A 26,310-nucleotide genomic window follows, 5' to 3' on the forward strand; every position below is an offset into this window, starting at 1 on the left:
TATCTAAGCTGCAGGAGAGGAGATGAAAAATTTCCAGAGTGTGGAGTAGAGCTGGAAGAGATAAGAAGACCTAGTTATTTCTCTCTCTATGCCATCCCCTCCATGTAAGCTCCTTGAGGGCAGGGAGAGGTTTTGGTCTTTGTATCTTCAAAGAAAACACAATACTGTTACATTTAACAAATGCTTATATTAAGCGCTCATTATGTGCCAGGCATTTTGATGGGGGGGGGGGGGACACGTGGCACACGCTCCATTATAAAAAGCCTTTTCAATAGAACTGGCTAACTATCTTTAAGGCCATGGGCCCATCTCAAATACAAACGGGGCCACTAGCACATAAAGGATTCCTTGGGTGGGGGGACCTGGAAAACCACATATTAACTAACACTATATTCTATTGTATTTTTATTTTATTAAATATTTCCCAACTACACTTTAATCTGGTTCACTGGGGCAAGTCTGACACCTTGGCTTTAAGGAACCAGGATGAACAGAATTGGACCCAGGAAGCTGCAAATGGACAAAAATCCCCATTTTCAAGAGCAGAAGTTCAGATTAGGGAAACTATGGATTGGTGAACTTGACATTGCTCTCTGGAAAAATTCTGTAAATAACTACAAAACATGGTTTTAAGCACTTAGAAAAAGAAGACTGTGGAACATTTTATATCATCTTTTGTAATTTCAGTGAGACCCAGAGCCTGAATGAATGATCAACTGGAAGAAATTCTGGACCTGGGCTTCTTTGTTCTCTCAAGTTTGCTCAGAGAATACCTTTTTCCCATCAACAAGGCCAGACCTGGCTGATCTAAGAACATTCCTTCCCCTGTTAACCATTAAAGGATGAGACCCTAAGCCTGAAAAACAACCTCACTTAATGTTTTATGGGCATATACTATGTTATGGAATGTTAATGGTAAATTAAACACAGAAACACTGGGTTGTAGTTTTAACTGACACCTGTCAACTTATCTTATTGTATTTACAACCTATTCCATTAAGGAAAATCCTTGTCTTGCATCATAGTTAAACATACATGGGGATCATAAAATTTAGCAACAGAAAAACACGCTGAATTGTGACTGTTCTAAAATATAAAAACCTGTTCATTCTTCTGTACAAGTCTCCATGTCTGTCTGCTATGCTTAAGGGAATAAATAAGTAATATAAATTTTTCTATCACCTAGTCTGTTTGCCTCCTTTAACCAAACTTTCAGGTTAAGAAGAGGTAATCACAAAATGGCAGTATGGGATAAAGAAGTCATGCCAAACTAACCTCAATTCCCCTTCTAATGAGACCATTTAACATTTAACATCAGGTTATTTGATTTCATAAAGGATTCTGGCCATCTTTCTTAATGTATGGACATTCCTGGTGAAGCACAAAACAGCAGCCAGTTCAACTGAGTGGATTCCAAGTTGGATCAATGCAAATCAGACAAGAGCGGTGATCAATGGCCTGCCATTCTGGTGGGAGGGCTCTATCTAAAGTTCTGGCCTTTGCCCTTTTCTAGTCAACATTTTTATCCATCACTTAGAGGAAAACACTGAAGGCATGCTTATCAAATTTGAAAGGGAAATAAAACTAGAAGGGCTATTTAATACTTAGATGACAAAAATGAGGATTCAAAAAGATTTTGATAAAATGGAAAAGATAAGCCCTAAGTAATGGATACTAGCTAATGGGGCCAAATGTAAATCCTTGGACTTGGCTTCCTACAGAGTACTTACAAAGTACAGGACGACTAGGGATACCTGGGGTCATTATTTGAGACAAACGGGGGGCTAAAAACATTAATGAAATTCTAGGTTCCGTGAACAGAACAGTACTCAGAGCTAGAGAGCAAAGGTTTCACTCTAACCTTTCTGTCAGACCGTATACACATTTGTAGTACTATGTTCAACTCTGGGCACCAAGTTCTGAGATACTGATGCACTAAAGTGTGTCTAGCGGATGAGGGCCAGGAGGATCCCAAGTCAGGGGAGGTCCAAAAACCACGCCACAAGATGAATGGTTACAATAAAAGGGAGTGCTTACCAAGGAACAGCTAAGACACAGAAGCAACTATGCCAGCAGCCTTCACATATCTGAGGGTATGTGCGTTGGAAGAGGAAGTCTTGAGCATGTGGTTTCCAAAGGATGAACCAGACCCAAGGAGCAGGAACAAAAGGCAGATTCCAATGTGAAGAGCTTCCTAATTATCTAGTACCCAGACAGGGAATGGGATGTCCTGTGAGGAAGTTGCTGATAACTAGGTGAGGTAAATTCTTGATAACTGGGAATATTCAAGCAGAGGCCTGCTGAAAACCCAGTAATTCTTACATGATAAGGTCCTATGGTAAGGATCCTTGCTCAGTGCAACAGCACCATTTCCACAAGGGCCTTAACAGTTCTGGTTATAGGAATTTTAAGAAAACAAACTGTTTCCTTCTTTGATTCTTTGATTCTCCCAAGTATTATTTTGTTTGAAAAAAACTAACTACTGATTATATAGCACAAACATATTAATTTTCAACATAGAATTGTGGATATGATCAATTTTGACACCTGACACTGTCCTGCTGGGCCTTTCAATTGAAACACAATCTGAAATCAAACAGTATTCAGGGACTAGCACACCATGTCCCTTCTTATCAAATGGGAGAAGTTTCTTAGAAGGAAGCATTTCTCCAATGGAATTTTTTCTTACGTCAGAATGAAAAAAGGACTTTGTCAGTTTTGAGAGGTAGGTAATTTCTGCACTTGGAGAAAAACATGAACTCTTGCTCTATAGTTGGGAGAACATTTTAGTGCTCTCAACATGGAATTCAATCACATACATTACACATACATAAAAAAAGGCAGATACTTCACTAATAGAATTCTTTCAGCTTATATCACATTACATTAAGCCTTTCATTCCAGGAGCTGGATTTTCCTAGTGCAATGTCTAATGTTTATTATAACAGAGGCACATTAACTACTGATACCACACAATTTAAAAAAAAAAACCTGTAGAAAACAAAATTTTAATAGGTCTATTAATGGGCCTATTAACTAATAACAGCTTGAAAAAGGCCGGAGGTTCCACATTTGCAGATTTCTTCAAGGATGATAACTTAACAGAGCTTTAAAGCATTTGAAGATTTCGAGCAAAACACAAGCTGAAAGGTAATGTATTTCCTGAGCAATGTCCGCGGCACACTGAAATTATTACATCCTTCAGTTTATGCCTGAAGGCTCTCGTGTCCACTACTGGAGCATTTCTGAAGGGTGTTCATTGTCATCTCTGGCTACTACTCATGGTGGGACTGACGAATATTCCTTCTTTCTAAAAAAAATCTCCACATAGATGATGGCTTCCTAATGCTTCCTGAACAACAAGATGGTATCATACACCCAAGGAAAATAAACATACCCGCTTTACAGATAAATAGTAAGTCACATAGCAGTCAGGAAGCCGGCTATCGTTAGTTTTTTCCACCTTCTATATCGCTCTGGAAACTACACTCAACTCAAGTGTTATTAAAGACCTTCCCTTCTTCAGGCAAGAAGGAAGATTAAAAGTTGAGTAACCATTCCTCTACTGTGTTTTATTAACACTCTGGAGAGTTTCAAGTTTGTGGTGTCTGCATGTGGCATACTAAGGATCGCATTTTAATTATGCATAAGTAAACCCTGCAAATACTTTTTGTTCATTAAAGCTGAATGAGGCAAATTAATATAATAATAGTAATAATTACATTTGCAAAGCACTTTTAAGATCTGTAAAACACGCTGCACACAGTCTCTCCTTTGATCCTCAAAATAATCCTGAAGTAGATGCTGCTATGATCCCAATTATACAGATGAGGTAGCCTGACTAGCCTGGAGAGTCACAGCATCTGACACAGGATTAGAACTCAAGTCCATCGTGCCTCCAAATCCAACTCTCTCCACCACCCCAAGTTGCCTCCTATAAACTATAAAAACAAAACTATACAGTTTTACACTAAAACTATAAACTACAAAAATAAAATGATATTCAATCAACAAGCATTTATTAAGCACCTTCTATGGACACTGTTCCAGGGATAGAAAGATAAAATAAAAATAGTGGCTGCCCTCAAGAAGTTTCCACTCTATGGAAGGCAGAGAAGACACACAAATATGGGTATGTACAAAAGAGACGGTAATTTGGGGATCCAGGCATTAGTGGCTGAAAGATGGCAGAGGGGGTAGTTTTAGCTAAGCCTTGAAACAGATTCTAAGAGGCATGTTCTGAGCAAGAAAAAAAAGAAAGGAAAGGCCCATTGACTGAGGTGGATGGGGCAATGCCATTAGATGGATGACAAAGAAGCAAAATAACTCACCTCCCATGCAACACTTCATCCTCCTATCCCTGTCTTTGCTGTTCCTCACTCTTGTAATACACCCCACCCCCTCCTTACTTCTCTAGGCCAGTATGGCTGAATCAAAGTGGGTATGAAGAGTAACACCGATGAAAAGGAAGGTGGGACCAGGCTATGAAGGACTTGAAATGCCAAAGGAGTTTATATCTGACCCACAGGTAACAGGGAATTGCAAATGCTGGTGTTTATTGAGAAGAGCTATGTATGTCACCTTGGCAACTGAGCAGAGGATGGATGGGAGGAAGGGGGGAACTTGAGTTAAGGAGACCAAAGAAAGGCATTGGCAAGGGTCCAGGCAGGAAGGATGAGGGCTTGAACTGGGAAGTAGCTGTTTGTGAGGGGAGAGACCATGGATGTGAGATATTGAGATAGAAAAGCCAGGATATGGCCACTAAGTATTGTCTATTTGAGACAAAAAATGGTGAGGAGGTTCTGAACACAGGTGATGATTAAACTGAATTTAACTGAAACACTGAAAATATTTTCTCTTACGGTCATGTAGGTCTACATCCTGATGAAATCAAATTAAATGATGGCAATGTCCCCATCAAGTGCCTTCATATACAAGTACAGAGAAGAAATAGAGAAATTTGTTTCAGCTCTTTTTCTAGTTCTAAGTACACCGCTTGTCACTCAGACACACTAGTATTTAATATGCCTTACTACAATGGTCTTTAAAACTTTCTGTAGCTTTCTACAAAATGGACTTCAAAACTGGATACACTCATACATCAGCTTAATTCAATTCAAATATTAAAGGCCTGTTATTTGCAAATGATTATATTTGGGACTAGAAATATAAAAACAAACTCTTTCTGCCTTCAAGAACCTTACATTCTGAGAGGGGAATTATTAAAATTCAAATGAGAAAGTTCTAACATTCAAGGTACTATAGCAACAAACAGACCTAACAGGCAGCTTGGCATGGTGGGTATAAAGCAAGCCTAGAACCAGGAAGACCTTGGATTCAAGTCCCACTCTTAACCCATCCTGTCACTAAATCTACCAGTGTTCTAGGAAGCTCTAAGACCCCAAGTTGCAGGGTAGGTGCTGACTTCCAATGTCGGAGGGATTTTCCATACCAAAAAGTTCCCCACACCAATGAAATATCAAGTCCTACCCATTCCTAAAAGCTCCCTTTTTGTTCTTTATCCCAAGTGATGTACAGTTTCCCAAACCTTTTTTTTAAAGGGGGAGAAGGAGCACACATTAAAGTAGTTAGCATAAGACTACAGTAGCTTCACATGTTTTGATCTACCTAAATCAGTGTCTTCAGAATTTTTTGGAAATGTAAATTTACAAACCAGTTTCTCCAAAGGATCTCCCCAAATGAAAAGCACTCCAGCCAACATTGTTTGGTTCTTTCATCACAGCCCACTAAAACTTCCTACGTGCACTTCAAACCCAATTCCGCTCCAGATTCTCTCTACTTTTACACCTAGCCACTCGGGGGTATCTCGTGCCCCCTTTCATCCATTTTATGGACTGCCTTCCCCATTGACAGAACGTAAGCTCCATGAGGGTAAGGGGCTGTATTTCTTTTTGCTTGTATTTGTACTCCCAGAGTTTAGTGCAGCGCCTGGCTCTCAGTAAGGACTTAATAATAGTATCTATTCTCATTCTCTCAACTTCTTAATCACCTCCCAACACCAATACACGCTTGCATTCTCAAGTAACTCCATTCAATGGAATAAGTCACTTTGGGGGCATAGCCTTCTTTTCCCTTCAAAAAGCCAGCAGAAAGCACTACATTTATCAGAGGTGGCCACGGCCCCTGTCCCACTCGAAAGCCCGTCGCATGTCAGTCGCTACCCGAGGTCTCTGGACACTGATCCCCGGATCCGTAGCGCTTCGGGCTCCCTCTACCCACGACCTCCCACCCTCCTTGGGTCCCCAGTGAAACTGACTCGGGTCAATTTCGCCGGCTCCGAGCCTCGGCTGCTGAAAGCCCGCGTCCGCCCCCCGCCATCCCCCCCAGCCTCCTGCTCCTGGCTCCCCGCAGGAAGACTCCAGCCCGGGGCATCCGTGTCCCCGAGCCAGAGCCCGGCTCCCCCCGCCTCCCGGGGTGACAGGCATCCCCTGCTGCAGCCCCTGGAGCGCCCCCTCCCCTCACCTAGCTTGGAGCGGGACTCCTCCAGCTTCTGGATCTGGTTCTCCAGAAACAGCATCGCCACGGCGAAGGCCACCACCGCCAGCAGCTGCAACTTGGGCGGCATCATAATCCTGAGCAGCCCCATGAAACCCGCCGCCACCGCCGCCGCTCGGGATCACGACATACCGCGGGGGGCGGGGAGCGAGGCCCCGGGGGCCAGGGGGGCGCGGGCGCGCGGCGCCGGGAGGAGCGAGCCGGAGCCCCGAGGCCGGCGGAGCGGGAGTCAAGCGCCGCAGCAGCAGCTAGAGCAGCGGCCACCACTGCCTCCGACCCCCCCTTCTTCCTGCCTTCCCTCCCTCCCACCACCCACCCCCGCCCCCAGGCACCAACGCCAACGCCGCCTGCGCCCGCTGCTCCGGCTCAGCCTCGACAGCCGCCGCCGCCGGCTACAAAGCCCCCCGCACTCAGCCGCACTCGGGCTCTCGCTTCCCCTAAGCCGGACCAAGCCCGGCACCTTCCCAGCTCGCTCGCTCTCTCGCTCGCTCTGCCTACCCGCCTCCCTTCTTCCTCCACTGCCAGCCTCCCTCCAGGAGCCCCGCTCCAGCACCGAGGCTGCGACTGCGCCGCCCTCGGCCCCGCCCCCGAATTGGGCCCGCCCCCTCCCCAATACGCATTCACGCACGCTGCTCAGCAGCCCCGCCTCCCGGCCTCAGCAAACACTCCGCCTTCCCTTCCCAATCCCACTGCAGCCGCTATTGGACCCCACCTTTGCCACCGTGGTTGCAGTGGTCTTTCGCTCGGGATTACAATTGGCTTGCTCAGCTGCCATTAAAATGGGCGCAGCAGATGATTGGTTTAAATTAGGCGAGAGAGCGAGAGAGAGGCGGGGCGAAGCTAGAGGAAGGAATGAGAGGTTTAGGACTCGGAACGAAATGCCATGAATGAAATTGAGGGGGCCCTCAAAAGGAACAGATTTATAGGGGTTCCAATAACGTGCCTGATTGTGGGGGTAGGAGAGCAAATCAAAAGGACCCTCATATCCCCTTAATAGTATAGGTGCCCCGCCTAGAGTTCGCCATCCCATCTGGTGGCTCGGGGGTGGGCTGCTGTGCGCTGCGAGCGGAACGCTAACGACCCAGCGCGTCAGGCCCAGCGCTGGCCACCCCAGGGGAGGGGTCTTCGGGCCGCGTCGGGACCTCAGCATAACGGCGGCGATGGCGGCTAGCGGGCAGTGGGGCTTTGCTCCGGCGTTTGGGCTGCGCCTGCTGTTGGCGTCCGTGCTGCAAGCGGTGAGTTCTGGGCGCTTCCGTAACCACCTCGGGGTCCGGAGCGAGGGTCTGGAGGCCCACGGGAGCCGCGCCTGAGGAGGCCGGGCGGGCCGCCCTGGAAGCGGCTGGAGGGCTACGTGGCTTATGTCCGGCCCCGCCCGGCTTCTCTCCTCAGCCTCTGCGAGGCCTCGTTCTTGGCCGCCTCCCCGGGCCCCGTATCGCTTCTCACGGATGTCAGGGCCCAACTCTACCCTCATTGAGTCAGCAAGCATTTATCGAAAGCCTACTACGATTCGTCGATGAGCACTTGGAATCCCCTACTGTGTGCTAAGCGCTGGGGATTAAAAAAGGGGGAAGGGGGACGTACTATCACTACCCTCTGGAGGCTTACCGTCCAACGGGGGGTAGGCTACAGGTAAACACGTACAAGTAAGTTACAGAAAGGGTAATTTAGGAATTATCTATAGAGGGGAGATTAGGAAAGCGCGTCTTGCGAAAGATAGGATTTTAGTTGGAACTTGAAGAAGTCGAGGGATTCCAGGCAGGGGTCACAGCCAGTGACAACGTCAGGAGTCGGAAGGTGGAGTGTCACGTGTGGGCAACGGCGGGAAGGTCCGTGTCGCAGGGTCACAGATTACTATAGGAAGGTGTTAGACTGGAAAAAGGGGGAAGATCGTTATGAAAAGCCTTGAACCCCAAATAAAGTGTTAAATATTTGATCCTGAAGGTAATAAGGAGTCACTGGAGTTTGAGTTCGGAGGTGTCAGAATCAATAAACATTTATTAAGCTCCTACTGTGTGCTACATACAATGCCAGGTGCTGGGGGTCTTAAAAGAAAGCAGCCCTTGCCCTCTAGTCTACTGTAGGAATATATCATATACAGATATAAATCAAAAAAAGAAAATAACGTTAAGTGCTAATAATGTAGGGAATCGGGAAAGGCTTCAGGAGGTGGCACCTCAGCTGTCCTTTGAGGATATTCCAGCCATTGGGAGCTAAATGTGCAGAAACACGAGAAGAAGTGTTGGCTTGTTTTGTGTATTGAGAATAGACTAAATTTTCTGTCTCCCTAATGCTTAGCAGCACTTACTAATTGCTTTTGTTGTATTCAGTCCAGCCTATCATTTTACAGATCAGGAAACTGAGTCCCAATAAGGTTAAGGAACATATCCGAAGTTGGCAAGGGGCAAGTGACACCAGTAGAATTCTAAGGCAGCCTCGCTGACGCCCAGTACCACACTGCCTTTCCTCCTTCCTGGAGAAGAGGCCTATTTCAGTTCTTCTAACCTTCCTAATCTCTTTCTGCCAGCTCCTTCTGTCCCTTAATTTCATTTCAATTAATTCCCTTTTCATTCTCTTCTTGGGACTTGCCCTACCCTTCAAAATGTGTAGATTGTAGCTCTGATTTCTGATTTTAACCCACAAATGCTGGAATAAGTGTTTCACTCCTTACCGTTTTAAAAGATGAAGCCTAAATGTAAAGTTGTGTAGCAGTATGTTAATCAGTAGCTCACACTTGTCCTGCACCTTCTTCAAAGTGGCTTACTGGTGTTGTTTCTTTAACATCACTGCTGCTTCCCAGTGACTCTTGCTCCACCCCTCCTCTGCCCCAGTAGAACTCTCCCTTGTAACATTGAGTGTACATTTAAGCAAAATAAAGCAACATGATCATGTCTGAATGCCTCATGTCCCACCTGTAGTCTGCTGCCTTTTGGCTTTAAAGCAGGACACATGCTTTACCATTAGTCGTCTGAAGTTATGATTGGTCATGACATCCATCCTAATTCAGAAATCTTCCATTCTTGTTTTCCTCTACGTGCTGGTGGTCATTTTGCATTTTCTCCTGGTTCTTCATCCTCACTCTTCATCACTTCTTCCCAAGTTTCTCTGAATTCATAATGTTTCTGACAACCCAATAAGATTCCAGAAGTCTCACTCTCTTTTCACTCTGCCACACTTTTAACTTTTCCACATTGAAAAGTGAGTATACATCTCTAACATTTCACACAACATTACAGGGGCAAATTGGACTACCTTAACCATATTTTCCTATTCAGCCACATAATCAGAAACATCCTCCCTGAGACAAGGCAGCTAGTCTTCTGCCGCTTACCAGGAAGCATTCCCAGAAGGGACTTGGTCTGCTTGACCGGACATTCATGGTTGACAGAGGGTCTCCAGGAAGTAGCTGTAACTGAAAACCTTAAAATCGTACAGTTTGAGAACGGGACAGACCCTTGGTTCTCTCCCTCTTGGTTTGTACACAGTGAACCTGAGGCCCAAGGAGTTGAAATGACCTGCCCCAAAGAGAGAGTAGAAGAGCCGTGCATCCATAACTCTTAGAACAGCTCTTTTTGTGCTGGCAGAGAACTGAGGATGCCCATCAGTTAAAGAATGGCCAATTGATGGTATAGGACTGTCCTGGCATTCTTGTGCTGTAAGAAATGGTGAAGGGGAAGGTTTCAGAGGGTCCTGGAAAAACACGTGTGAACTCATGCAGAGTGAAAGGAGCAAAACCAGGAGAATAATTTGTACGATAACAACATTGCCAAGACAAATTACTTTGAAAGGCTGAAGAGTTCCGATCAATGTAGTGCCCATCCACAATTCAAGAAGAAGTGAATTCAGTGTGCAAAACAGGACATTTCATTGGTTTGTTGTTTGTTTTGGTTTTTTTGCATGACTAATACTATCCATATTGGTGACTGGGAGTTTTTTCCCCTTCTGTTTGGGGTAGGGAGAAGATAGAAAGGAAAGAAAATTTTACATGGGAAAAAAAAAACTTAAATGACTAGCCAAAGTTATGGGGCAAGTCAACGGCCAAGCCTAACTAGACTAAAACACATATTTCCTGATTGCCAGTCTGTTGCCATAGAATGCCACACAGCTTAACCCAAAAGAATTCTGGGTTGTGTTGCCTGCCAAAATGTTTTTGCTATACTAGTTTTGTTTTGTTTTTTGTATTCCAATAAACCCCCATATTTGGACAATTTAGATTTGTCTGTGCATTTGAAACACTGCTGTCTACCGTGTGCTTAGTAGAACACAGTTTGAAGCAGTGTTTCTTAAAGGAGGGGGGAGGGAATAGCTCAGTATTGAGGCAGTTAATACCAGGAAGGTTCCTTGATGTACTCCTAAGAGGTTTTTGGGTAGTATCAAGTGTCTGTGTACACAGTATGAAAAAGATGAACTTTCTTCCTCTTCTCTTCACTCTTTCCCACTCTAAATGATGCTGCTGCCCCAAAGGAACAAGAGCTGAACTTGCTTACAGTATTTTTAGCTTGTGGTTTTGGTAGAATAATGTGCAGCATGCTGGAATAGAGTTCCCCAGGCTGGGAAATCAAGGGACAGCAATTCTTTGTAACATGGCTACCTAATACATGTAATCTTGGCAAGGCACTTAATCTTGTGGGGCCTTAGTTTCTCTGAAATTAGTGGGTTAGACAGTTATTAGTTGGACTATTAAAGATAACTAAAGGTTACCTTTAAGGTCTCTTCCAGCACTAAATATTATGATCCTAGGGCGTAGGTAATTGTAGAACCTTTTGAGAAAGTTAGTTACATGACATTTGCAGAAGTGAAAAAGTCTTAAAACTTTATCCTGGTGTCATCCTTAATACTCCTTATTCTCCTGTCTTTTTTCCTTCTCTTCTGATAATACCAAAGGGCCATACATCTGCCTTTGAATTCTTCGAAATTCAGTAAGTTATAGCTCGTACCAGTTCAACCTCATTTTATTCAAGACCTACTTAATTTATGCCATAGGCACAAAATTACAAACAAATAAGATCTGTCTTTTAGGAGTCTTTAGTGGCACAAATAAGATTCAGTTCATGTCAACAAATGCTAATAAATGTGACACCTTGGAGTTTTCTTTTTTGAAAATTGAAATCTCTAAAAAATACTGGTACTCTGAAATTTTAGATAATCAAAAAATTTTTAAACCGTACAATTATTTTACCCCAGATATGTTTGAAAAATATCTAGCGTGAAAGTGCTAGATAAGTGTGAAATACTGCTATTATTACTGTACAGTTTCACAACCAACTGGACATCGAAATTTATGCCTAAGCTAAATTTCCCCCCAAAGAGCAATATTAATTACTTAACTTCCACAGTTTCTACCCTTTCTCTCCTTTGTCACTAGCTAGAATTTGGGCAACATTGTCACAAGGATAAATGGCCAGTTTGTATTCCAATGGTAGTTTGGTAAGAGTGTCTCTGTGGTTTTCTAGGGTCCTTGAAATTACTGTAAATTGCCGCTTACTTCACTTGGGTTTCCAGAATGCTGTAGTTTAAGGTAGAATGCGTAGGTGCAGAAGTGAATAACTGTAAATCCCAAACTAATGTTTCTTTAAGGTTAACATTTGAGAAAGTGGGCTCTTGTGCTCCATGAAGTGGTTATTTTTCTGAAAGTACATTCTAAGTGTTCTTAATCTGTAGGAATGGAAGTATTCAGTGTGACTTAGGGGAGTTGTTTCCTGGGACTCCTCAAAGTTGAATTATACAAATCAAATTATCATCTCGGATAATTTGTGGATGGATGTTTCTTATAAATGTAAAAACAAAACTATAGAAATCACGATGTTTGTATTTTAATCCAGAGCTGTTTTTTCCCCTTCCAGACAAGTATAAGCATACAGGGAAACAGTTCAGGTTCCTAGGCACGTATATGGATTAATATTTATGCTGTTAACATCTTTAAGAAAAAAATAACTCAAATACTTGTTTAACCTCTTCCTAGGAATAATCCGTAAATCTAGTCTTTTAAAAAAGAGTTGACTTTAAAAAGCTAAAAGGTATCTTTGAAGACTAAGTAAGATTACACGTTAGCGCCCCTTTCACTCACTCTTCTGTTGTTAGGTCATTTTTCTGTCGTGTCTAATTCTTCATGCCCCCATTTGGGGTTTTCTTGACAAAGATACTGGAGTAGTTTGCAGTTTTTTTTCTCCACCTCATTTAACAGATGAGAAAACTGAGGCAAACAAGATTAAGTGACTTGCTTAGGGTCACATAGCTAGTAAGCATCTAAAGTCAAATTTGAACTCAGGAAAGATGAGTCTTCCTGACTTCAGTCCCAGCACTCTATGCACTATGGCGCCACCTAGCTGCCGAACTTCAGCCAAACTGGTTTATTTGCTGTTCCCTGGTTTTTCCATGTCTTTGCACAAGCAAAATTGCTGCAACACTGGAATGCTCCATGCTGGGAATATACGGTCTCCTCTTCCCCCTGGTTAGAATCCCTAGCTTTCTTCATAGTTCTGCTCAAGGTTACCCCCTCCAAAAAGAGGTCTTTACTGACCTCCTCAGCTACTAGTAGTGCCTACTGCCCCAAAGTAAATTCAGTTTACCTTGTATTTATTTATGTGTAGACACAGTGGTTTTCCTCCCCAAGATGTTTATGTGCCCCAGCTCCTTGCACAGTGCATGGCACGTTACTAGTCACTTAGTAAATGTTTATTTGTGCCTATTTTGGATTAGGTCAAATTCATGTGTTCTAGAGCCCCCTAAATCATTTAAAGTTTTGTTCAAGAGAATAAGTAAATCACAACATATAGCAAATTTAGGTATCCTAATAATACATAAAAGCTTTTGTTCTATACTTTAATATGATTCTATAAAAAGTAATTGCATAGTTTTCTTTGAGGACATCTGTCTTTTGTCTCAGCAGAAATTAACTCCAAAAAGAAACATTTATTAAATGTCTGCTTTGTAGAACACTGTGCTATGTTCTTTGGAGCATGAAAAATTTAGCCAAGACATAGTCCCTGACCTCTATACGTAATAAGGGGAGAGAGAGAGGTTGATTTCATTTTTTAAGTTAAAGTTATAGTCGAAAGTACTATATGCTTCTTTCATATTATTTTTAGAGCCCTCTCTTCCATGTCCCCTCCATCTCCAACTACCTTATGTTTATTTTGTATGTATTTTTTCATGTATGTACGCATTCTCTTCCCTTCTCCCCACTCCCACTTCTACCCCCTATGTAGAATGTAGGCTCCTTGAGAGGAAGGGTTATTCCATTCTTTGGATTCCATCATGCCTGGCCCATAGTAGGTGCTTAGTAAAACTTGTTGGTTGAATGTCTTCACTCTGTCTTTTCAGATATCTGCACAGGGATCTGGATTATCATCGGAAGCATGCAGAGACTTGGGTTTCTCCAGCAATTTACTCTGTAGCTCTTGTGATCTTCTTGGACAGTTTAGCTTAACTCAGCTGGATCCTGATTGCAGAGGATGCTGCCAGGAAGAAGCACAGTTTGAAACCCGAAAGGTAATTTCAGTACTTTCATTACAGATTTAAGTTGAGACAAGTTGAAAAGGTTGATAATCTGTTTAATAATTTGAAATGGGGGTGGGGGAAGGGGGGAGTTGAGATTTTAATTAATTCCTAATCATTAATCTCTCATAGAAACAACCAATTTTTGATGTATCAAGAATGGAAATTCAACAAACATTTATAATAATGCTGTGCTAGGAATACAGAGGCAAAAGCAAAATTGCCCCTGCCATTGAGAACCTAGTAGTGCATCTTATTAAGGGATACAACATTACATTCACAAATACAAACAATATCATTTGAGGAGGGAGAGAGCAATGTAGTATCAACAAAAGATGTGGTTTTTAAGGTGAGCCTGAAGAAAACTAAGATCTCTGAAAAGCAAAGTTTGGGAAAGACTGCACCCCAGTCATGGGAGGAACAGGATAGTCTGGGCAAAAACATGAGAGATGGAATTCCAAATTGGTAGAACAATTAGTAGGCCAGTTTGGCTAAAGCAGAGATTACATGAAAAGAAATGGTGTGGGAATCTGAAAATCCAGTTTGGAGTCAAATTGTGTGTCACTTTAAATGCCAGGCCAAAAAATTAGTATTTTAATAGCCTAGAGGAGCTAGTTAAAATATATTAGCAGCAGATCTGTGAAGGAACTAGAAATAGAAGAGAAGCTTGGGAGACAGGTGATAGCTAACGTCAAGTTTTTGAAGGACTGTCTAGTGGAAAACTAGACTTGTTCTTATTGGGCCCCAAAGGAGAGAACTGGGAAAGGGCAGATTTAAGATTGATGTAAGAAAAATGTGGCAACAATTTAAGAAGGCCAGAGGCAGAATAGGCTCCTCTTAATGGAGGTCTTCACATATAACCACTTGCTAGAGGAGCGAGGTAGAAGGAATTCTTTTACAAGTTACAGGTTGGACTCAGTGGCCAACAAAGTCCCTTCCAGCTCTGAAATTGCGCCATTCAGGGCTTAGATTATTCTGCCAATCATTTGAAAAACAGACAGGAGAAAGGAAATATTAGGGATAAGGAATAATATAAGCAAGAAGGGATAAAGAATTGAACTGGGACAGTGGCTCTGTGAGTGGAAGGAGGGACACATTGCTGTAGAAATGGGATTTGTGGGTATTGGGGACTTTTTTATTCAATTGTGCAGAGTAGATCAGGAGAATGAGAAGACAGATTTTTTTCTAATTAAAAAAAAATTTAAATGCGTTTTTTAAAAAAGAATGTTAGCATGGTGGGTTCCTGCCAAGATGGCTTCCTGAATGATTGGTAGACTGCCCAGCTCTTATGTATGTATACAAGCAAAACCCTGACATTCATTCCAGTCTGAATAATGATCAGAAAAGTTCAGTGAGAAACTGCAGTTAAAAGGATTTTTTCCACCTAGTACTGCACAAAAAGTCAGAAGTCCACAGGCAGTAGGAATGGGGCCCCTCCAGCGAAGCTAGCCCAAAAGCAGCAAGAATGGAGGACTCCTGTAGAAGAACCCCAGAGGGATCAGAAGGCCTCAGGGTAAGAACCTGGCTATTCATCAGGAATCCCCCCCCCCCCCCAATGGCAGTAACCAGTGTGGGCTGTAGCACTTAGCCTGAATAGCTCCAGCCTAGGGGCTCTAAAGTCCATAACACTGTGGTCTCTGACCTCAGAAAGGGTCCTGAAGATACAGTGCTCTGAACCTCAAAGATCCAGGAGAGTCTAACCTTGGGAGGTGGAAGTCAATGGAAGAACCCAGGCAACCAAGGGTAAGACAGAGCAGTGTCCAGCTCCCTGTACAGAAGAGCGGTAGAGGGCAGAGCCTGGCCCTTTCACAATGCCTCAGTTCAGGAACTAAAGCTGGAGTGGAGAGATGAGTTCATCAAAGAAATCATTGCAAATTTAGAGATCCTCAGACTGCGATCAGAGACTCAAAAGGAAACAAAATGGATTTCTCAGATGGAATATATGAATACCTAGAAGAATGAAATGAGATTTTTTTTTAAATGAAGTAAAAGCTGGGAGCGGGGATGAAGATTAATAGAATGAATTGCTTAGAAGAGAAATTGGTAAACCTTTCCCAAGAAATGAACTCACTGAGAGCTAGAATAAACCAAACAAATCAATGACTTGATGAGACAGCAAGAAATATTAGAACAAAACCAAAAGATTAAAATGAAAAAAGAAAATATACTGGACCAAAAGTAACTGACCTGGAAAACAGATCAAAGAGAAATAACTTGAGAATCATTGGACTTGCCCAAAGCTGTTTAAAAAGGGGGGGCCTACACACTGTAAAGTAAGCATGAATGAAAACTGACAATCTATTAGAAGCATAAGACAAAGTAAAAGAGTCTACCAAGAGCCTCCCCAAAGGAACCCTAAAAAGGAAAAGGCCCAGGTCCAGAGCTCCTGCATCCAATCAGCATCCAGAAAGAAGCAATTCAAGTACCAAGGGGCTTTGATCAGGGTCACACAAATCCTAGCATCTTCTACCATAAACTAGAGGAGCTCCTCTTGGGATACAGTGGCAAAAGAAATAGGCTCTGACAATCAAGAATCACTTACCTTCCAACACAGAGAATAATACTACTGGGGGAGAAGGACCTGTGTATGTGTGGTGGGGCGGGGAGGGGAGTGGATTTCCAAGTATTTCTAACAAAAAAACTAGAGCTGAGTTGGAACTTTGAAATGCTAACTCTAGTCCAGAGAAGTCTAAAAAATGTATTTCAGCAATTGGAAGGGGGCGTATGATGATGTAGTATTAACATTCTGGTGAGAGAAGGAGAAACAAATGTCCTTTCAGAACCTAATGTCTTCGAAGGATATTGAGGGAAATTCCATAAGAAAACCAAAGTTCTTGGGGGTGGGTGGTTCTGTTCTTAGGACTTGAAGAGGGAAAAGAGAAGGGAGAATAAAAGGAGGACAATAGGAGGGAAAAGAAGGTAGAAAATTCAAGCACTTCTTATCATTGAGGTGTGTGAGTGGTAGAGACTTGTGCATGGAAAGAATAATGGCTGGGAGTGTCATCAGATGGCCCCCCAGCCTCAGGGCATTTTCTCTGATTGCCCCCTGGGTCTGGAGTACCCTTCCTCCCTCCCTCCCTCGTTTCTGCCCCCTGGCTTCCTACGAGACTCAAAGAAAATTCCATTGTCTACAGGGAAGTTTTCTGGATTCCCCCTTAATGCTCGTGCCCTCCCTCTATTGATTATCTCCAGTTTATACTGCATGTAGCATGTTTGTACATGATTGCTTAGATGTTGTATCTTCCCACAGGCTGAGCTCTCAGAGAGCAGGGACTGTAGTTTGCCATTCCTTGTATCCCCACTGCTTAGTACAGTGCCTATCACATAGGAGATGTTTAATAAATGTTCACCGGCTGACATTCAGCTCTTAGCTGTAACTACCTCTCTTCAACATTGCCTTGCCCTTCAAGAGCTTAAATCTGATAGAAGACAAGAGTAGATACAAGCTTGGTGCAGATGCACACTTGGAATTGTCCAAAGACTGAATAAGGGCTTTGAGAAGTAGCTTCACTTGTGCAGGTGAGGAAATGCTGGTTGATTTGACAATCTAAGTACGTAATGAGTCTGTTCTGACTAGATCGGTCAGTAGCCTAAGAGATTAATTTTTACCATAAAACACTCACCTTGGGGCATACATTGCAATTTAATGATTGAATGTTTTCCTGATAGCTTCTGTAAACTCAATTGTTTGTACCTCATATTCACTGCTATCTTCTTTAACACAGTGCATTTCCCACAGTGAACACTATTTTTTTTTTCAGATCAATAATTGACTAAATTCAGTCCATGTTAGATCTCATGTTTTTCCTTCACTCTTAGTCCTTTCCATCTAGGTCTTTAAAATCTCTTTATGACGTCTGAGCTTAAGCAGTGTTTATAGAGCCATACAGGGGAGCGCTTGTAAATGTTTAATAAATATCAGTTTTAAGAGTGTATGTACATACTTTAAAATTTAATCTACATTATTAATACTTAAATCTAAACAATCAACAAAACAATCAAACCTTGATTTGTAGGTTTGAGGTATAAATGCTCACACTAAAAATTTAACAATCTACTCTTAAGCAGGTTAGAGATGGCTCCAGCACACTCATCCTTGCATATCATAGAACCTTAGAACCATCCACCACTCAAGGCTGGAACGTCTTTCTTTTGCAGCATCCCTGAGTATCCCTGATAGTCCCCACTATTTCTCTGAGCAGCAGTTCCCTTGTTGGACAGCTCTGATTGGTCAAGCTAATTGAGTTATAATCTCTTTCTCTCTTAATTCCTACCCATTGGCCCAGTGGATCATGGGATTTAAAACTACAAGGACCTTTAGAAATCATCTAGTCTAACCTCTTCCTTTTGCAGAAGAAGAAACTGAGGCCTAAACGAGTTAAGTCACTTGCCCAGGAATGACTACTTAATCAGGACGGTGAACATTGTACAACTTACTGACAACAAAGAGCAAATCAGAAAAAAAAAAACAAAAAACAAAGAGCAAATCAGAATTCAAACCTTGGTTGTCTCTCTCTAAATCTGAGCTCTATCCACTATGTGGGGATAATCTACCCCACCTTTTTACCATCTGGAATGAAACAAAATGTGTCCTCCCATAAGTTCACTTTAGAGGATTTTCCCAATGTATTGGCAGCTCTCCTCACTCACGAGCTCATCTTTTTCACTCAGTACATTTCTCTGTCATCCTTTACAACACCTCTCCTTTATAATTATTTATAATTTTCAGCCTTCTCAAGCACCTGATGCTTTGGAAGGGGGAGTGGAGGAAGGAGTGATCCTTAATTGTATTTAGCACTTTGTAGCTCACCGCCATACAATAACATGCTACTTTAATATCTCTGTTAAAAATACTGTCTTCTGTTTCAAGGAAAAAGTTGCCACCTTTAAAAGACCTGATCTTTGCGGTTCCCTAAAAGCAATTCAACCCAGTTCCTCCTTCTAGTGGATTCTGGGCATAACTCATCATCCATTTTCAGTGCTTATCCAAGATAAATATGTTGATGGCTAGGACCGATAGGTTGTCCACTCAACTCAGTATTCCAATATGAACAAAAAGTAATTCTTAGTTCACTTAGTGCTTCCCGTGTAAGTTGCTATGCTAGACCCTTTAGAATAATTACTGATTTCATTTCAGACCTGGTCTAGTTTAAAAAATCCTGCACTTGATGGGCATTTTGAAGTTTCGTTCAGCCCCAAGAGTCTTATTTCATATATTTATCTTATTTCTCTGGCCCTATGTGCGTTTTGAGGACAGGGTCTGTATCATATCTCCTGGGGGCCCTTGAAAACACAACTTGTTTGATTGCCAATCTAGAAAATTTTATTGAAACTTCTCCATAGTGCTGGCAGTGGAATTTATGTCATTGTTTATCATACCACGCTTTATCATTAGTTCTTTGGGTGTTTCAACAATTAACCCATTTAGGAAAGGGCATAAGCTCAATCTTCCTGATACTGAAGCCTGTAGTCTACTACCCTCCTCCGTCTTTTTTTTTTTTTTTTTTTTTTTTTTGCCACTTGGGAAGTTTGATTCTTCTGAGAGTGTGGTGCTCTGTGATTAAGCACCACAGTGCATGTTAGAGAATGGTAATGCAGGAAACATTTCTTGTTCACAGTAAAAAGAGGAGGGGAGTCTGTAGTTTGTATTTTCATGTTTTAAGAGATAATTTTGGCATAGGAAATTTTTTTTTTTAATTTGATAATCTCTAAGACATTTACCCTGCCCCATAATAAGAGAAAACATTTCACAAAGTAAGTTATTCAGTCCAAACTTCCAGTTCACTTGGGTTGAAGTTCCAGTTGCCCACAGAGATAGGCTTTAGTTTCAGGGTGTCTGGTGCTTCCGTGCAGACGAGGAGCTCCATGAAGGGATCTGCAACGGGACCCATAGAAGTTCTGTCACAGAGCTTTAAGCAACATGTGACAATCAGGTGAAGGTTCTTTGGAGCTTCCTTCCTCCTTCACACTCTTTCCTGCTTCTTCTTACCCCATGTCACTTCTCCCTATTTCCTGGTGCCTAAAGTCTAATTTATAACTGAAAGTTTTCATGAAACTTTACATTTCATTACAATGTTTTGATTTCAGATAGCCCTTCAAAGTTTACCAGGTATTATCACTGGTGACTGTCCAGCAATTTTCCATAGACATAATGCTTGTTTTTAGGAATATAAGTCCTGTATACCTCAGGGTTCAACAATAATTTAGCCAAATAGGTCAAACCAAACAATGTTTTAAGTAACTGATTTAATTCTCATAAAACTGGGCCAGTATATTTGGTTGTAGTTAACTCACTTTGGAAGCTCAATTTCCAAATAATTTGGAAGGTAACTTATGTAACATTACTCAAAACAGCTGCACATTCAGAGCCGCATCTTATCGGAAGCAAAGTGCTTCTGGTGTAAAACCTAGAAATGGAGGTGAGACTAACTGTGTGTGAAATTGTAGTCGATGAAAACATTTCACACTTGCTTAAAATAGTTTCACGTGTTTCCATATACTACATGATCTCTTTGTGAAAACAAAAATATAAACTAATGTTCTTAACAAATGCCACTCACTAATTATCATGTTAAGTAAACTCTTGCTACCCAGGCAGAAGCTAAACTATTTATTATTTGTTAAATGTATCTAATGTTTTGTCTTCATTTCAGTTTCAAAATAGGATCACCGGGATTGCTATAGTCTTAACAGTGGGAAATGATGTTCAGCAATACCAGCATTCTGCTACCGGCTAAGCTCTTTATGTATCATTTTATGTGAGCAAAATCAATCTTTAAATTTATCTTACGTAGTTACTTTATGGAGCCCTGAATGCTGTTTAAATTTACCTTTAAATTTATTGCTTTTAACATTTAAATATACTGTCAAGTTGTCAGCTAAGAAAAAAAAATATTGTACATGCAGTTTTATTGCTGTCGGCAAACCAGGCTCAGCCACTTTCTTTCTTAGAACAGGAACTTGAGGTGCCGTTTCCGTGGATTGTCATCTCTAATAAAGAAGCAGTCACCGGGATGAGCTCTTTCTGAAGAAAGTAGTTGTCTGAACCAAAACCATTTCAGATTGGGATGAAAGTACCGGCTTACATTGATTCTACTTTATTATATCAGTTGCCTATTTAATTCTTAGTGTAGACAAAAAGTACTCCCCTAAGTATGAGGTTTTTTTAAACTTTAAATTTGTGTAAATAGCTACTTCTTTTGAAGCTGATAAGACATCGAGCAAGGAAGGTATTTAATCTGCAGCAACAGTTTCCTCATCTATAAAACCTCACAGAGTTTGTTAGGAAGATTAAATGAGGTAACGTGCTTAAAGTGCTGTTAGCTAAGAACAAAGTCCGTAACTGAAATAATTTAGAAAGAAATTTATTAAGTCTGACAAAGGGGAGAACTGAAAAAAGGGTGGCACCTCACCCCGCCCCCAGATGTCTCCAAGTTGAAAGAGAAAACAGTAGCATTTTAGATAAGATAGGCTGCTTGAGATGTATCCTGGGGGGAAATCACCTTATGTTCTTTGCATCATTCTTTGGATCTGATTGGGTTTCTGGTCAGCATAACTTAGGTCCTGAGTTAAGCAATAAGCAAGTCGCTAAGCAACAGATTCGGTTTCTCAGCCACTCAGGTCTAGGTTCAAACTGTGCCATAAAGTTTTCCCATGGTGCTTTGCAAACTTTAAGGTGCTATATAAATGATAGGTACTGTCCCTTTTTTAACTGATGAGGAAACTGAGTCTGGGGTTTCTTAATTCCACAGTATGTAGCAACTAAGTGTCAAGCATGACTCCAACCAAGGGCTCCTGACTTCTGTTTTGGATACACTATCTACTACACTGTGCTGCCACTCTAAAAACTTGCCTAATTGGTGCCCAGATTTGGCCTTCGCTTTATTGTCTGGCCAGCTTGGAGTTAAAGCTACCCTCCAAGTGAGGTCTTTCCCTTCTCCTCTGATTGCACTAATGATAGGCCTTTCTACTTTCACCATAATCAGAAGCATTAAGTTGCCTTCTGAGCCCTCCCAATTAACTTTCTGCACAGTAGGAGTCAGTACTATGTTCTCTCAGATTCCTTTGACTACTAGCAAAGCACAAATAAAGAAGAGAGACAGAAGTGCAGTTAGGTCTCTCCAGATCCACTGTCTAGCACAGACTGGTTTTCTTTTTTAAAAAGGAAATGTAACAAGATTTTTAGAGGTATAAAATTATTTCTTTACAAGATTTTTTTTTAAAGAAGGTAAACAAAATTGAAGGGGTGTGTGTAAAATTTAACTGAACAAATTCAAAGGCCAACTGTGTACAAAGCATTATGCTCATGGGGAGAAGGTACAAGGAAGAATGTGAGCTAGTTTCTGCTTACTAGGAATTTATAGTCTACTGGAGGGATACAATATTGCACACACAAAACTACAGAGTAATTTGAAGAAGCAGAGAATACTGATAACTTGGGAGTTCAAGGAGAGCTCTCTGTGGGGGGTGCCTTCGCAGCTAAGCCTCAGAGAATGGGCTGAGTACAGAGAAGCATGCCAGCCCCAATTCCTCTCTATTATCAATCGGGGGAAATATTTGCTTTCAAAGGGAGCCAGGGTTCAAATCTCAGCTCTGCTACCTCTGCTTGGGTAGCTTTAGAGAAGTGATTTTACCTCTCTGCTCCTTAGATCTATAAGACAAGTCCACCAACATTTTATTAGGTCCATACTATGTTCCAGACACTGCTAAGTGCATAGTTAATTTTCAAAGAAAACAAGATATTTATACAAGCAAAACATTGATCTTGAAGATAGGATGTATAAAGACAACGTAAGGATTATAAATTTTGCAGAACATGACAAGTTAAAAAACCTGAACAAGAAAACTGTCCAGAACTTTTGAACACTGAAAACAAAGGGCCAGTCAGAAGAATCTATAGATCTCCTCCAGAAACAGAACCTATCCTGCAAACTCCAAGACACACATCGTGGTTAAATTTAATAATTCCAGTGATTGATAGGTAGATGCTGGGGAATAGAAAAGTAAAACACCATCCCTGCCCTCATGGAGTTTATAATCCTGCAGGGATACGCACAACAGTACCTCTACCAACTGCCCCTCCCCCCACCCATGTATCCACAACAGTTAGCTGGCCAACCAAGAACTTAGACAAACTTTATTAATAGTAAGAGAGTTTTCACTCTTGTGCAGAGTACTGGATTGGAAGTCATAGGACCCAGGTTCAGATTCCAATTCTGCCACTTGATATATGCCTGTCCTTCACCTTTCTAGGACTCAGATGCCATAGGTTTAAGAGTAAGGGTTTGAACTAGGTAAGTTTTAAGGCCCTTTCTAGCTTTCAGTTTCTGATGCTGTGGTCTTAAGTGAACCTTGCACCAGACCCTGCATTTGAATGGTGACACACAACGCTTCAGCAGCAACTCTGTACTGTGGGTGCCATCCTCAAAGAATAAGCAGTTCAGAGATTAATCTTTACTGCAGCAGGCAAATAGGAAAATATTCAAACACACCCATTGAAAGCAGTGGTGGCCATTTTTCTTTCAATATGTTATTACCTAACAGCTCTCCTCCCTATGGTCTCTTCCTTCAGCCACCACCATACATACATGTATGCATCAGTCTTTCTCTATTTTCACTTCCTACCCTGAGATGGTTTTAATGAAGATAAAGCAAAAGTTCAATTTACAATGAACACATTTGAGGATATTCATAACACAATAGTGTTAACTACTGATTCAGTCATTTTCTTTTGTCTCTGCTACAAACTGAGTCATTTATATCCCTTCTATGCTTTTTTTCCACACTAAGTAGTTCAATAAAATAGTTTTCTTGTCCACAAACAAGCATAGAGAATTTTCCTATTGTGTTCCAGTTTAATGAGATGGCAGCAGCAGTAGAAGTTAACAAATACAGTATTGTTTGCTTTTTAAATGATTCAGAGAACCTATATATCATACAAAGTCTCCTTTGTCCGGTGATATAAATGAACTTGATTGAATTATGCCTACCTCTCTAGTAGAGAAATAGCATAGGCCAGCTATTTGTCCCAGCATGAATATGAACCTTTTGGTTGTTACACAAGATTTTAATTATGGCAGAATTATAATTTAGACATAGATACAGAAAGAATTTTGCTTTTTCCTGTGTATGAAACCTTCTGGTAGGCCATATATGTGTACCATACTTAAAGGGAAATTGTATAATCTTTTTAAATACATGTTCCAACACTGATCTGTTAGCAAAGATTTTATTCAGTTTAGGCAAGTACATTGTTCAAGAATCTGAACAGATGTGAGACATACATTGATTTTGTGTGGTTTGTTCTTCGTTCTTGAAGAGGACCATGACATCAAAAAGATGACTTGCAGTTGGATTGGGTTTCAGTGAGGGAGGGCTGTCTAAAGTCACCAGCCTTACTTTCTCCTCCAGAGCCATCTGGGTCCAGTGACCATCTCAGGACAACTGGAGATGGCCCAGGGTGCAGTGGGACACCTTGGCCTTTTTAGCCTAAGGTCTTTCCAAGTTCTCACTTTGACTAAGGCAACACCCATTCAGTGATGAGGCCTGTTTAAGAAGTGAGTCAAGGGATGGCCCCTTTAATCAATATGTATGTATGTATCTATCTATCTATCTATCTATCTATCTGTCTGTCTCAAACTGGGAGGGGAAAACCCTCAGGGTTGCTGGCCAAAAGAGAAACAGTTACTATTTGCATTCACTCTGAGCCATCAAGACCCCCCAAAAAACCATCAAGTTTTACTATTGAGAGTGTAGTAATGCCATACTAAAATTTAAAAATATTTAACTCAAATTTTAATATGTCATCTGACTTTACATGAGTAGTATGAATCAGATGTCACTTTTAGAATAGCTGACAAATTGTTCTTCTGGATTATTAGTATAACATGGAGAAAATAAGAGCTAGCATTTTATAGCACTTTAATGTTTGCAAAGCACCCTAAAAGTACTGTCTCATTTTGTCCACATAACAACTGCAGGCAGTAGGTGCTACTATTATATCCATTTTACACCTGAAGCCCAGGGTCGCACACCTAGGCTGAGCTGGGATTTGAATTTTGGTCTTCCTGACTCTTGAGTCTAAATCTCTATCTATGGCATCGACTTGCTACCAAGAAGCTTAACAAGGTAACAGTGGTATTAAGCAACAGCAGAGACTGCTTGTATCTAATATGCTCACTGGGGCAGCCAGGTGGCACAGTGGATATGGTGGTACTAGGCTTAGAATCAGGAAGACTCATCTTCCTTGAGTTCAAACCAGGCCTCAGATGCTTAGCAGCTGTGTGACCCTGGACAAGTCACTCAGTACTGTTTGCTTCAGTTTCCTCATCTGTCAAATGAGTTGGCAAAGGAAATGGCAAACCACTCCTGTATCTTTACCAAGAAAACCCAAAATGGGGTCAGGAAGAGTCAGACATGACTGAAACAACTCAACGACAGTGTGCTCCCGGGCACTGCTCCCTCTACCCCCCCACTACACACGCGCACACACACCCTTCGGCCCCCACACTCTGGCAGGGCATACAACCCAGCCCTCCAACCTGTGCTCTGTGGTCCTCTCAGCAATTTCCATGCTGCTGCTGTAATCTTTACTGGCATAACTTGTCCCTGCCTGTACCCCACCATTGTGTGGCAACAAGCGGCAGACCTTAACTCTGCTGAGGATGGGGAGATAGAGGAAAGCAGTAGCCCCATCCAGAGGACTGAGGTACAGAGGGCACTGAGACAGGGTACCAGCATTCATGCAATGCTACACCAAATGCAAAGGAAAAGGAACTGGCATCCAGCTGAGGCCATTGAAAAGTTAATTCACTGAAGTGGGAGGAGATTGAGATGAGTTTGAGGTCCAACACCTAAGATACCCACCATCATAGGGTAATATAATAATACTATTATTTTTTTTAAAAAATTCTTTTTAAGAGAAAATATCACAGGTGGAGGAAAAAATTCTTTTAAAAACTTAGAGCCCAGGCACATTAATCAGCTGGAAAGATAGGAAAACAGACGGGACAGTGGCTGCCAAAACATACAAGTAACTGCAAACGCTCTCAGTAAATGTTGCAAGACAAAGGAAATTGAGCAAATACATGGTGAATCAGAACCCTGTAGATTCCCCAAGAAAGTATGGAACCATAGCAGGGTGTTCCAAATGGTTTCAGAGAGAAACTAATTTTTTTTTTATTTTAAAGGATAAAAGGGGGCAAATGGCAGAATTTTTGTCCTACACGTAGAAATAATTAGCAGAATAGAAAATCTTGAATCCACAACTTCAAGTGTCTCCAAAAAGAGGAGAGAACAAAC

At 41.7% G+C, this 26,310-nt stretch overlaps 2 protein-coding genes across 2 annotated transcripts in view; one reads left to right on the forward strand and one right to left on the reverse strand.

Moving 5' to 3' along the window:
• The window catches only part of HS2ST1 (heparan sulfate 2-O-sulfotransferase 1), a 226,120-nt gene extending 219,038 nt beyond the window's left edge, over positions 1 to 7,082 (reverse strand). Inside the window, exon 1 of the mRNA XM_036753980.1 lies at positions 6,484 to 7,082. Coding sequence (XP_036609875.1) covers positions 6,484 to 6,607 — 124 coding nt within the window. The 5' untranslated portion in view covers positions 6,608 to 7,082. The remainder of the gene's footprint in view (positions 1 to 6,483) is intronic.
• A 346-nt stretch (positions 7,083 to 7,428) lies between these two features.
• Positions 7,429 to 26,310, forward strand: part of SELENOF (selenoprotein F) — a 39,840-nt gene continuing 20,958 nt past the window's right edge. Inside the window, exons 1-2 of the mRNA XM_036757151.1 lie at positions 7,429 to 7,751; positions 13,837 to 14,004. Of these exons, the coding sequence (XP_036613046.1) occupies positions 7,677 to 7,751; positions 13,837 to 14,004 (243 nt within the window). The 5' untranslated portion in view covers positions 7,429 to 7,676. The remainder of the gene's footprint in view (positions 7,752 to 13,836; positions 14,005 to 26,310) is intronic.

The sequence above is a fragment of the Trichosurus vulpecula genome, chromosome 4 (genome assembly GCF_011100635.1).
Source record: "Trichosurus vulpecula isolate mTriVul1 chromosome 4, mTriVul1.pri, whole genome shotgun sequence".
NCBI lineage: Eukaryota > Metazoa > Chordata > Mammalia > Diprotodontia > Phalangeridae > Trichosurus > Trichosurus vulpecula.